General features: G+C 50.6%; 2 protein-coding genes across 12 annotated transcripts in view; one reads left to right on the plus strand and one right to left on the minus strand.

Moving 5' to 3' along the window:
- MAP3K13 (mitogen-activated protein kinase kinase kinase 13) overlaps positions 1–8,600 on the plus strand; it is an 82,681-nt gene extending 74,081 nt beyond the window's left edge. For 10 of the 11 annotated variants that reach the window (XM_054205672.1, XM_054205678.1, XM_054205673.1 and 7 more), the window contains 4 exons: positions 531–601; positions 3,079–3,376; positions 4,045–4,142; positions 4,231–8,600. In XM_054205672.1, the coding sequence (XP_054061647.1) occupies positions 531–601; positions 3,079–3,376; positions 4,045–4,142; positions 4,231–4,267 (504 nt within the window). In that variant the 3' untranslated portion in view covers positions 4,268–8,600. Of the gene's footprint in view, positions 1–530; positions 602–3,078; positions 3,377–4,044 lie in introns of all 11 variants that reach the window. The other variant, XM_054205683.1, reaches the window with a different exon arrangement.
- Positions 8,601–8,625: 25 nt separating this feature from the next.
- On the minus strand, positions 8,626–11,535 carry TMEM41A (transmembrane protein 41A). The gene is made up of 5 exons (XM_054205684.1): positions 11,414–11,535; positions 11,183–11,336; positions 10,783–10,944; positions 10,103–10,241; positions 8,626–9,758 (listed from the first exon to the last, which is right to left on the minus strand). The coding sequence occupies exons 1-5, from the start codon at positions 11,509–11,511 to the stop codon at positions 9,538–9,540; spliced, it is 774 nt and encodes a 257-aa protein (XP_054061659.1). The 5' UTR covers positions 11,512–11,535; the 3' UTR covers positions 8,626–9,537.
- Positions 11,536–11,646: the final 111 nt, after the last annotated feature.

An 11,646-nucleotide genomic window follows, 5' to 3' on the forward strand; every position in this document is an offset into this window, starting at 1 on the left:
CGCAGTGGGTAGATTTGGATGGGAAAAGGAGAATAAAACACTCTGTGCTCACTGAAGTAGATAGTGAAACAAAACTTGAGTTTTCTAGTTGGTGAAACCCGCCAGAAAAGGCTGCATCATCCCCCATTCTGCTTTTTGGTGGGCTTGTATAGAAAAGGGTCAAAGCCGTAAAGCCAAGAGTGCCAGATCAGCTTAATAATTTATGTGGATTTCAGTGTGACACTAATTACTTGATTTGCTTCTGTAAAAATCCGGAACGTTATGTACTCAGTGGCTGCTAAATTACTCCAGTGTATTTCAAAGTCAATCACTTCATATTCAGAAATGGCAACATTAAGACTGCCTGAAATAATCTCCTGGTAAGAAAATGTCTGAGTCAGTTTTCACTGATATGCAGGTTATTTTCTTGCCTAGATCGTTGCAGCCCATTGACACAGTGACTTTGTGCTGGAGGGCCAAGGAGCAGCTGTGTAGTTGCAAGTTTGTTCTTTCACGACCGTGATACCATTCTTGTCCTTGTTTTCTGCCAGAGCGGTGATGACTCCTCAGAAGAAGAAGAGGGCGAAGTAGACAGTGAAGTGGAGTTTCCTCGTAGACAAAGGTAAAAGGTGAATTTACTCTAATCTCTTTGGTGGGACAAAACTCAGGAGAACTGTCACGGCAGCTGCACACCAGCATAGAAACTGTGGAAGGTCCTGGCAAAAGAACAGAATCACATTCAGTGCGTCCCGTCTGCCTTCGGTTGATCCTTCGTGTTCGCTCACTGTTCTCAGCCTGTTCTGAGATGTTTTCTCCAGCACAGCTTTTCTGCTGAAGGCTGTTTGTAGCACAACTCGACCACACTTGATAACATTATTCAGCCTATAAAAAATAAGCTGCTGCATCTGTTTCACCAGAATCAGCCTTATTGGGTGTTGGGACCCTTTGTGGACTCTTTCAAAGGTCATATATTAACTGTTGCTGCAGTGGGGCTGACGCCAGCATCTTTGTAGTGGAATTCAAATAGGATTGAAGAGCCAGGTGATAATACGGCACATCAAATTTCATGGTGTCGCCTGTAAAATAAGACTGAGGGGGTGTTCCTCCCTAAGCCTATGTCAGAGCGGGCTTTACAGTCCCGTGGAAAGAGATCATGGAATCGGTGCCATAGCTTTATGAAAGCAGCTGCTTGAAGTGCAGAAGTGATCCAATGGGCAAATAGGCTAAGAGGTTGTTAGGAAAGGCTGTTAGGAAAGCTTCTCTGCTGTTGTATACGTCCACGGTGCACCTGCAGCTTGAATCCTACACGCCACCTTCATTACCACAGCTTGAAGACCACAGTAGAATTCGAAAACGTGGTGCAAAGCGTGACAGGAATGGTTAGAGTTGGTTTCTGTGGAAGAGATTAAATCCATGAGAAATCTTTGTCTAGCAGGAGGAGAAGCAGTACTGGAGGTGCATGAAATTGTGAGTTATGTGGAGAAAATGGAGAAGGAATGATTACTCACATTCGTGTTAGGGACGCCTAGTGAAGCAAACGGGGTTTAAAATGAACAAAAGGAAATGCTTTTTCCATCCGAAACATTTTCGGATGGTGGAGCTCATTGTCAAGGTATGCTGTGGAAATCAAAACATAAACAAGTGTTAAATTTATGGTGTATAGATCCATGAGTGGCTGTTAAGCGCTGTATGATCCGGGCTTGATCTTCAGCTCAGAATTCTAGTCTGCTGAATGGTACAAACCAGGAAGACGTGCCAGGAGAAAGAAGGCTCTGTCTGCACACCCTGTTCTCATACTTCTCCTGGATTATTTCTTCCTGCTTAGGGTTGGAGACACAAACACTGGCCTAGAGATGAGTTTTCTGACTCATACAGTTCTTGCGTGGTTGTTGATTCTTCTGTGACTTACTAACTTGGAAGACAAATTGCCTTTCCTGAATTCAATGTGATGACCTGTTGTGGGTCTCCTGGCACGTTCAGTCAACTGATACTTTGTGCCATTACTGTTGAATCCTGGCATGAGGCAATTTCCACATTCTAGTAACCGTGAGCTTATTTTTTGAGCGCACATACCTAAATTCTAGCCTGGCTGTTGAGATCACTGCCAGGTGGTGCAGATATTCCCAGCTGAATTAACTTGAACCCTACAGTATGGCCTTTCTCTAGGAATAAGGACTGTTAAAGAAAAATATGCTCCGGGGCAGATCAGCTAATATGGACGTGCAGAAGACAAGATGAAACAAGAACAGATGAATTTAAAGATGCAGCTCTTGAACTAAATCATTCAAAAGGTGGTAGGTTTCCATAGCTCCAGGATGCAAAAGGCAGCCCAACACTTTGCAGAGCTCTTGCTGCCAGCCTTGCAGATCAGTTATGACTCAGCTGGAGATGTGTTCTTAAGGTGGGAAGAGATGCTCTTGGAGAGCTGATGTGAAGATCTTTCTAGGGCTAGGAACTGTTTTGCTCAAAGCCATTTTTGGAAGGATCAAGCCCGTAGCCCAGTGTGGAGAAGCAACCAGCGTTGTGTGCACTGTGCCTGAGCGGTATCTGCTAAGGAGAACAGGATTGAGCAGCCCGGGCAGCCTGTTACAGTGAGCAAGCCCTTTTCTTCTTGTGCCAGAGGTGCCAGTTAAAAGTACAGGTCCAAAAATCCGCTCTGTGTTGCACACTTCAGACAGGAAGATGAGAGTTTTGCTGGGCCAACCTGCGTAAGGATGTAGCAGCCACTCTGCGTTCACTGCACTACTGATGTTGTGGGGGTTTTGGTTGTGATAGGTGTCTTGAAAGCAAGCTGCCTGGTACCCTAGCTAGCTGTCAGAAACAGAGTTCCTGGTGCTCAAACTCTTAACGCCATGCTGGCTCGCCGGCTCGTTCTTACCCCGTGCAGTGAGAGCATAAGCAGATACCTGTCTGCTTTGAGAAGCCATAGCTTTTCTAGCTGGCACTGGGCTCTTGGGGACAGGCTCACCCAGGGCTGAGTGGGCTCCAGAAGTCAAGGCCAGTTGTAGCAGAGTAGCCAAACACAGCACATAGGAAATTGCTTTTCCTCTGCAGTCAGAGGCACTGTGCTACAAGCTGAACTACTCTCCTGGTTTGCAGACCTCACCGCTGCATTAGTAGCTGCCAGTCCTACTCAACATTCAGCTCGGAGAACTTCTCTGTGTCAGATGGAGAGGAGGGGAACACAAGCGACCATTCGAACAGCCCAGATGAGCTGGCCACCAAGCTAGAAGATGAGCTGGCTGAGAAGCTGGAGGACATGTTGTCCCAGACTCCAGAGATCCCCATTGAAATCTCCACCCAGTCTGATGGGCTTTCAGACAAAGAGTGCGCTGTGCGGAGAGTCAAGACTCAGATGTCTCTGGGCAAACTTTGTGCGGATGAGCACAGCTGCGAGGTGAGTTTTAAGTTCAGCAATCCTCTCTTCTTTTGATTGAGTTTAAAAAAAAATAACGTTATGGAAAGGAATCCAAGGGCCAGAAAGTCGGATGAGTGCCTAGGAAATGCTGCGGTAGATGTACTACAGCAAAGCGACTGCTTAAATACCCACTCTGTCTCCTGCTTGGCCAGATGAGCAGACGGGGGAAAGTAGCACAAACAAAGCTAAACATAATTTGCTGGTCAGGGTGAGTGTGATATTGGGAGGCCATTGGATTTGCAGTTGCATTAAGTGGGATAAAAAATAGCACGTAAAGTAGATAACGAAACGGAAGGGTTATAAGCTGCCTCAGACTGACCCATTGGCAGCCTTTCTGACAAAGCTAGAATGATTTTCTCCCTTTTACTGTCTTTCACGCGTTTGGGAGGGGCAGGGCAGAGCCTGCTGCACCATCTTCTCATAACTCCGTCTGTGGTTGGTGCTGCTCTGACCAGATGTTTTTCTGCTGGCCCCTCTTTGCGGGGAGACGAGTGACCTTTGGTAGTGTGCTTGTGTGTTGTTGCTGTCTCCTGTGTGCCGCTAGCCTCCCCTTCTTTGCCTGTCTGCTGTTAGAGATGAGCATGGTGTGGCTGATCTGCAGTGCAGGAATGGTGCTCAAGTCTTCCCCTTTTCCTTTTGCTTTGCAGAACCCAGCACAGTTTGGAGAATCAGACTGTGACTCTTCTGAAGGGGAGTGTTCTGATGCCACGGTCAGGACCAATAAGCCCTGCAGCTCTGCTACTTGGTAATACAGATCTCCCCCAAAGCTTCCTGGTACTCGCATTTTGATTTCCCTGAGATTCCACTTCATTCCCCTTCATCACACTTTACAGGAAGAGAAGATGCTTCTCCTTCCCACCCCAGGAGTGATTTGCAATAACCCGAATCTCTGGAAAATGTCCAAATGAAATTAATTCTCTTTGAGCATTTCAATCAAGAATGGCAGGGATGTATTTTATTGAATAATCTAGTTACTGTAACATGGATATTTATTTTTTTGACATTTTAACACTTTTTACTGTAAAGAGTGGATTGTATTTATAGACACACAGACTTGTTGCAAAAAAAAAAAAAAAAGTTCAGAAAGCAAGCACATTACGGAGGAACATCCTGGGAGTCCTGCCTGGACAGCTTTGTGTACAGACACGGGGGGATTCTCTTGCTGCTTTCACAGGGGACCAGGCCTTGTGGCCCTGAAGATTGGAGAACAGATCAAGAAAACTAAACCACTCAGTCTTAGCAAATGAAGAAGCATAAAAAGACCTTACTGTAGGGTAACCTGTGAACAAAGCGTATTCAGTATAACCAGCTGGGTCATTTTTAATCAGAAGGTGGACATGTTCCTGGAGAAAATTGGTACCAAGGTGCTAACATCCAGGGTCTTCTGAGTCGATACATCCCCAGGAATGTAATAGTGGGTTTTATTTTAAGGATTTTTAGTTTCTTTTTTTAATCAGCGTTTTGTTGTGAGATCCTGCAAATGTATTCTAACCTCGTCCTCTCGAGAATTGGTATAAGAGCACTTCTTAACATCGTCCTTGCTTCACTCTGGCAGCGTCGATCTCCAGTTGAGCAGGGAAACCTCTTTCAGATGCAGTGTGCCATTTCCCAGTTTACTTCCTCCTCTTACCTCCTGTCTGTTTCAGTCAGTCAAAGAAATCAATCAAATCAGTGTTGGAAAAGCAAGAACTCGCAAAGTGTGGAAAGCACATTCTGCAGAGCCCCAGCGCTCTTCTGGGGAGGAAACTGGAGATGCCAGTACTGGACTCGGAGCAGCAGTCTCTCACCCGCAGCAGCGTCGATAACCAGCAGAGAGCTGTGTGTTGAGGGGGAAGACTGGGAATCGCTGGCCTAGATAAGAGCATCAGCCTTGCTCTGTCTCCTTACTCACTGTACATTCTGGAAAGCGTGAACAGCTGCCTGCCCTTCATGTCAGGCTTTGTGCAAAATGGGTTGCACGGGGAATCGTGACGGTGGCTGTGGCACAGCTGTGTCTCGGGGGTGCCCTGGCGCCTCTCTTTCTCCTTCAAGCTGAAACTCTGCAGGTGCAAGCGAGGATAGTACTCATACGCGACAGGCCGAGGCATTGGCAGATGAGAAAAATTTGTTTTCTGATAGAACTCATAGTGCCTTCCCTTCAAACACTACTCTTCTAAATCACTATTTAAAGAGAACAAAATGATAGAGCACGTTCCCTATTCCTTTCCTCCCCCCCCCGCCCTTAGTTGATGTCCCCCTGCGAGAGCTTTCCCTCTGCCCTTCCTGGCATGCTGGCGGGCGCTGGGTGCTGCTCTGCAGCCTGGCACACCAGCCTGAGGCGAACGGCAGGAATGGCCCATGGACAGGTACTTCTGTTGCTTTGTTTGTTTACATTTTATGTTAAAAATATTGGTTTGAATTTTAACTGTGGTAATTTATAGCCTCATGGCAAAATGAAGGAAAATGTCTTACTTATACAGAGAGCAGTATTGTATGAGTTAAATTATCCCATATTTTTAAATTTTTGTAGCTGGACTACACACAGATCTTAAGTTATGATGTTATTTTATTATTTATTATCATTTCTGTAGATCAGAAGGTTGGCTTCACCGCTAGCACAATTGTAATCTGTTTGTGTGATGTTACCTTCTCCCTGCTCGCTGGGGGGGGACGGGAGACGCGCTGGTCTCAGCGGCTGTCAGCAGTTGCCACCCCCTTGTGACTTCCGAGGATGCTGTTAGACCGGTGGAGAGAACCTGCCAGGGCCGGTCCGAGAGGGATGGATGCAGTCAGCCCCGCGGGCCCTGTGACATTCCTCCTGGTTGATGCTGCGATTTGGTCACATTGCCGGTAGAGTTTGCAGCCTCTCAGCTGGTGGGGAATGGTGGTCACAAAGTGAATAACCATCCCCACATCCCGTGGCAAGAGCACCCAAAAGGACAAGCGGAGAGGAGGGCAACTGCTCCGGGCAGCAGGTATGAGATTGGGGTGGCCAGCAGTGGATCCACATGGTGGATCACCCGTGCGGGACCAAACAGGCTGCTGGAGAGGGAGCGACCAGCTCCCCCCGGCTGCAGCAGCAATACTTAGCTCTGGGTGGAGGCAGAATGCTGTGGGCAGTGAAGCTCTTTTTCCTGGCTTGTTTCTTGTTTCCTCTCTCTTCCCATCCCTCATTTCTCTTCCCAAACGTTCTCAGTCTCTTGGCCAGCGGCAGGAGGAGGTGGCAGGGACAGAGATGGCTTTGCCTTTGCGGTGTGAGAGGGGTTTTGGTGTGGAAGAGGCGGTGCAGGTGGTTACGCTGGAGGCCGGGCTGCAGGAATTTAGCAGTGGAGAACTGTGTGCACGTAACATATGTGCATAAAGAGGAAGACTAAACTGAAGAGAGGTTGAGAACTAGCACCAAGTATCCCCCACACCAGAGGATGCCAAGCCTTGCGCCCCTCAGAGACTCTGCTGCTCTGATCTGGCAGGTTTCCCGAGCTCCCGCAGGCAGGGCCGTTTGCTGCCCGCTGGCAGTGCCATGTCAGCCCGGGCCATGGCCCTGCAGTGTCCACTGCCTGTGAGCAGCACTGGCGTCCTCGGGCAACCCTACACCAACAGGCCCTCGCAGTCTCCCTAACAAAATGATCCCAGAGGGGTTTTGGTAGCTGTGGTCTTTGCTTAGAGCTCCTCCACCATGCGATGAAGCTCCTCCGGGCTTGCAGAGAAGTGCAGAAACTTTGACGTGTGGGATTTTGGGACCCTTCTGGGACGGCTGTCCCGGGTGTGTGCTGATTCCTCCCTGGGGCCGCGCCGGCCCATTCTGCAGCCTGGAAAAGCAGAGCTGAACCCTTCGGGTCGCCTGCTGCCACACTTAGCTCTAGTTTCTTTACACTTACAGTCCAGCATCGCTCCTCCAAACTGCTGCCTACTGCAGCGTCCCTCTGGGACTGCCACTAGGGCTGTCCCCCTTGCCTAAAGGCATCACCCCGTACCCGTGGAGATGTAATGCCAGCCTCCCCCTGCACACACCGCTCCTGCCCTCGGCTGCCTGCGGGCAGGGGTGGCTGGGCAGCCCTCCGCCTTCCTGGGATGGTTGCAGTCAGTTCTGCAGGAGGCGATACAGGTGTTTTCTGTAGTGAAACCTCCCCAGGATTGCAAACGGATGTGATCTCTGCATTGCTGTATGGGCCCCTCCGCTGTGGTTCCTCGCACTTTCTCTCCTAGCAAGGTACGGGGCTGGGAGGCGTCTATCGGCCTGCTTCCTCCCTACAGTAACACCGCGTTTGCAGGACAGGAGTAAACTGTGGGTTCCCTTTTCAGCATCCCGACTACCCTGATCCAGTTCTCATGGCTGCTGACAGCTCCTGAACGCTAGCCTAGATTTTCTCCCAGAGCTGAATGTTGCCTTCCCCACTGTCGTGTTAAGTAACCATTTCATCTTGGCCCTGTCCAGTAGTGTTCATCTCTCTCCTCCCTGCTCTGCGGATTCCTGATACAAACTTGATTTTTTTTGTATTGAACAGTGTACAGTGATGGAAACAAGAATGACTATCAAAGCAAACAATGCATGGAATAAAAAGCCAGTGTACTTCAATGCTTCTCAGGCTGGTCTGGTGATCTGGGAATGGTTTCTCATGTACTTTGGGATAATGTTGTGAAGCCTTTTAATAACTAACATGTTAGAGACGAGCTTGTTGTTACCTGTCTCTGAACACAGCTGAACTGGAACTCCTGGGAGCTCCAAATAGCAGGACAAAGGCTTGGTCAGACACACGTAGCTGCCAAGCACCCAGGTGTCCCTAAGCGTTGGCTTTTGCTCTTGTCAAATGAGTGATTTTTGCAGTGTGACCTGGGGGATGGCTACAACCATGACTTCTCATCCTGGGAACCTTGCTGTGCCACTCACTTCCAACCCTACTGGTGGGCAAGGTGCTAAAATGGATGAAGTATTCACTCTGTCAGCTTCCCAAGCGCTCTGGGGTCTCCCATCTGCCCCTTCCATGCCAGAAGGCTTACTTTATCCTCTGAGTGGAGGGCAAACTCGTGGAGAGTAGAGCAAGGAAGCGGACATACCGAAAATCTGGGAGCGTACCATCATCACCACTGTTTTCCAGCAGCTGCGACAGACCCTACCTGCTTATTTGGAAACCTTCTAGTTACACATGAAAAAACGTGTAGGTGGAAAGGTGCTTCTCAAGGACAAATCACTGCCAGCCCCATCCATTCCCTTTTATTTTTTTCCCCCTTTCGTCTTTGTGGGGAGTAGCAATCCCAAATGTTCTGACATATGGTGGATACATACAGGGAGCTTACAGCTGGTCCCAAATCCTGAACAATTTCGCTGCAGGGTGCGCCTATTTAACATCTGAATGACAGAGTCTGTGTAAGCTCTCCTACAGAAGGTGCAGGGACCCTAAAACATCATTACTTTTTCTCAACTTGATACTTGTACTACTGCACCTAACAGCACAGAAGTGCATGGTTTGTCATTTTAGGCCAAAAATGCTAAGTAAGTATGGGTCTGAGGAGGGCCTGCCTAAGGCTGGGAAACGCTGCTCCTAGAGCGGTGGGGAAAACCAAGCGGTTATTGCAGCTCAACACAGCCCTGTGTGCCGTGGTCTCCAGGTGCCAAGGGATGAGGCTGGGCAGAAAACCAGCCTGTCTCGCTCCCAGAGTCACACCAATGAGATTAGCTGGACTCACAAAGCTGGACTGGGTGGGAAGTGCGGGAGCCCAGGGGAAGCCTGTGGCTTGGGCTGGCAGGGAGACGGCGGGGAGCGCAGCCCTTGGCCCCTGCATTCAAGAGCTGGGAGGGATTAAGGGGTCCTGATTTGCCTTCCTCACAGGATGCTCCTCATACTTTTTTCCATTGCTAATACATTCACAGTGGGCTGGCATCACCCTCAGGCACGCTGCAGACACAGGCCGATTTAAAGGAAACAGGCACATCAACTTCAAGTGTTCACAAAGCCCCCGTACAGCGCTCTTCGTGCAGATACACGCACAGTTAAACATTCATTAAAAATAAAAACCTTACACCTCCTCTTAGATGAGAAGAACGATTAAAAACTGCAATTGTCCTTGGTCCACGGTGGCACAGAGCATGCAGAATATAACCCACAGGAAGAGACCTGCAGCATTTGCGAGGCAGTCCCCCAACATCTGGGGCACCTGAGCCATCACAAGCTCTTTTTGCCATTGAGCAACTGAGCATGCTTGTCTTCATCCAGCTTCAAGTGCTTCGTGCTGTATTTCTTGATGAGGGTCCCTGGTATCAATGCTGCCACAGCCATCGCAAGCAGTTTGAGCAGCGTGTCCCAGGAGAAAATGGCATCCAAAGAGGTGATCTGTGACAGAATGGCTCCTGTCTGCACGCAGATGAAATTATATGGTGTAAGACCTGAAAGAATCAGAGCAGAAAAAAGCCTGTTAGCATCTCCCCCATGTAAAATTAACTCAAATAGGCCCGTGACCAAGGCCAGACACAGGGGTCTGGGTTCGTAATGGGAAGAACAAGGTGTGATTCAAAACTTTGCTACGATTCAAAACTTCGCTGCGTTGGTGATGCACACATATGTGCAAAATGCACTGAGACCTCTAATATAAGGTTGGCAAGAAGGCAAACAGTTAAATGGGGAGATGACCCTGCCGCTCTGCCTCCCCAGCTCAGCATCCTACCCAAGGCTCGGGGATGAGCAGATGCAATGTCACGCTGCCCCCTCAGACAGTCTCCCCAGGCCTTACCGATGAGAACGGAGAAGAAGAACTGGGACACAGGGATGTTTAAAATGGGAGCTGAGAGATTCAGAAACCAGTTTGGTGTCATGGGGAACAGCCTCAGGAACAACAAGAAGAAAAATAAGGAGCTCCTGTTCTCTTCTACCTGCCAAGAGAAACGTTCCAAATTATTTCTGCTCTTCAGACAGCAGTAACACCTGAAATGTCCATGATACTAAAGTGAAATTTAAGTTTTCTTCTAACACGCCACAACATCAGTTCAGAACTGATGAAAAGTGGCAACTTTATGTAGGTATGGGATCCTAAAGGTGAGCCAGCCCCTTCCACGCCAGCAGTGAAAATGGGATCTAACCTGAACGAGAGATCAAGAAGTCAACAGCAGAACTACCTCCAGCTGTACAATGCGGTCCAGGATGGGTGGAGGCAGTTCTGGAGCACAGGGGCTTCCCAATCAATCCATTATCTTACTTTTCATTTTCCTTAGGATCTGGGATTTTCCTTGGGATCTGGGATTTGCAAACAGGCTTACTGCCAAGAGAGCGGTCTGCTCCTACATTGTGTCAGAGGAGGCCCTTAACTGACCTGATGCGTACCCTGCACGTATTCATTTTCTGACTAAGTCAACCCAAAAGGCAGCCTCCTCCAGGGGCTGTTCTGGCTGTCTGCAGAACCGAGCCTGTCCGTACCTTTCTTTGCAGCAGAGCCACTTTATCAGGAAAGTAGTAGACAACGAACTGCTTCCCGAAGGCGCCGGAGAGGAGGTAGCAGAAGGTGGCTCCCACCGATGTCAGGGCGGAGCACAGCACCAGCCCGGTCCAGGGTCCGAAGAGCGCTCCAGCCAGAACGTTCTGCCAAGGGACAAGGGCAAGTGAGCGCCCGGGAGGGGACAACGCCTGTCCCCTCCGTCCCGCTGCCTTCACCCTCTGCCTCCGGGGGCATCGATCGGGCGGACCGGCGGAGCCGTGACTCACCCGGCGCAGCACCGACCTCGCACCTTGTCCCAGCAGGTGGGACCAAGGGCTAAGGCCCCTCTGAGGGGTCCCTACCAGCCCCCCGCCCGGCGCCCCCCGCCCGGCCCCGCCGTACCAGCAGGCTGGAGCCGGGGATGGCGAAGCTCTGCTTGTAGAGGTAGGCGGCGCAGAAAAGGGCCAGCGCCGCTCCCCGGTGCTGCCTCTCGTAGTCCCGCAGGGCCTCGGCCAGCTCCCGCAGCTCCTCTAGGTCTGACGGGAACCGCAGCGGCCTGAGGAGAGGGGAAGAACGCGGGGAGCACCAGGGCCTCGCCACCGCCACCCCCCACCCCGCATCGCCGGTACCCACCTGCCCGCCTGCCCCGCGCTCAGCCGGGCCGACAGGAGCCACAGGGCGACCGTGGCGGCCGCGAAGGCGAGCAGCAGCCCGGCCAAACGCCGCCACATCCCGCGATGGGGCCCGGCCGCGGGCGGCGCAGGCGCGGGGCGGGGCGGGCGGTGCTGAGGGCGGGCCGCGGCCTGGAGGGAGCCGCCTCCCCTCGGCGCTGAGGGTGGGCCCGCTGCGGGGGCGCGCCCCAAAAA

Source organism: Rissa tridactyla, chromosome 6 (genome assembly GCF_028500815.1).
Source record: "Rissa tridactyla isolate bRisTri1 chromosome 6, bRisTri1.patW.cur.20221130, whole genome shotgun sequence".
NCBI classification, from domain to species: domain Eukaryota; kingdom Metazoa; phylum Chordata; class Aves; order Charadriiformes; family Laridae; genus Rissa; species Rissa tridactyla.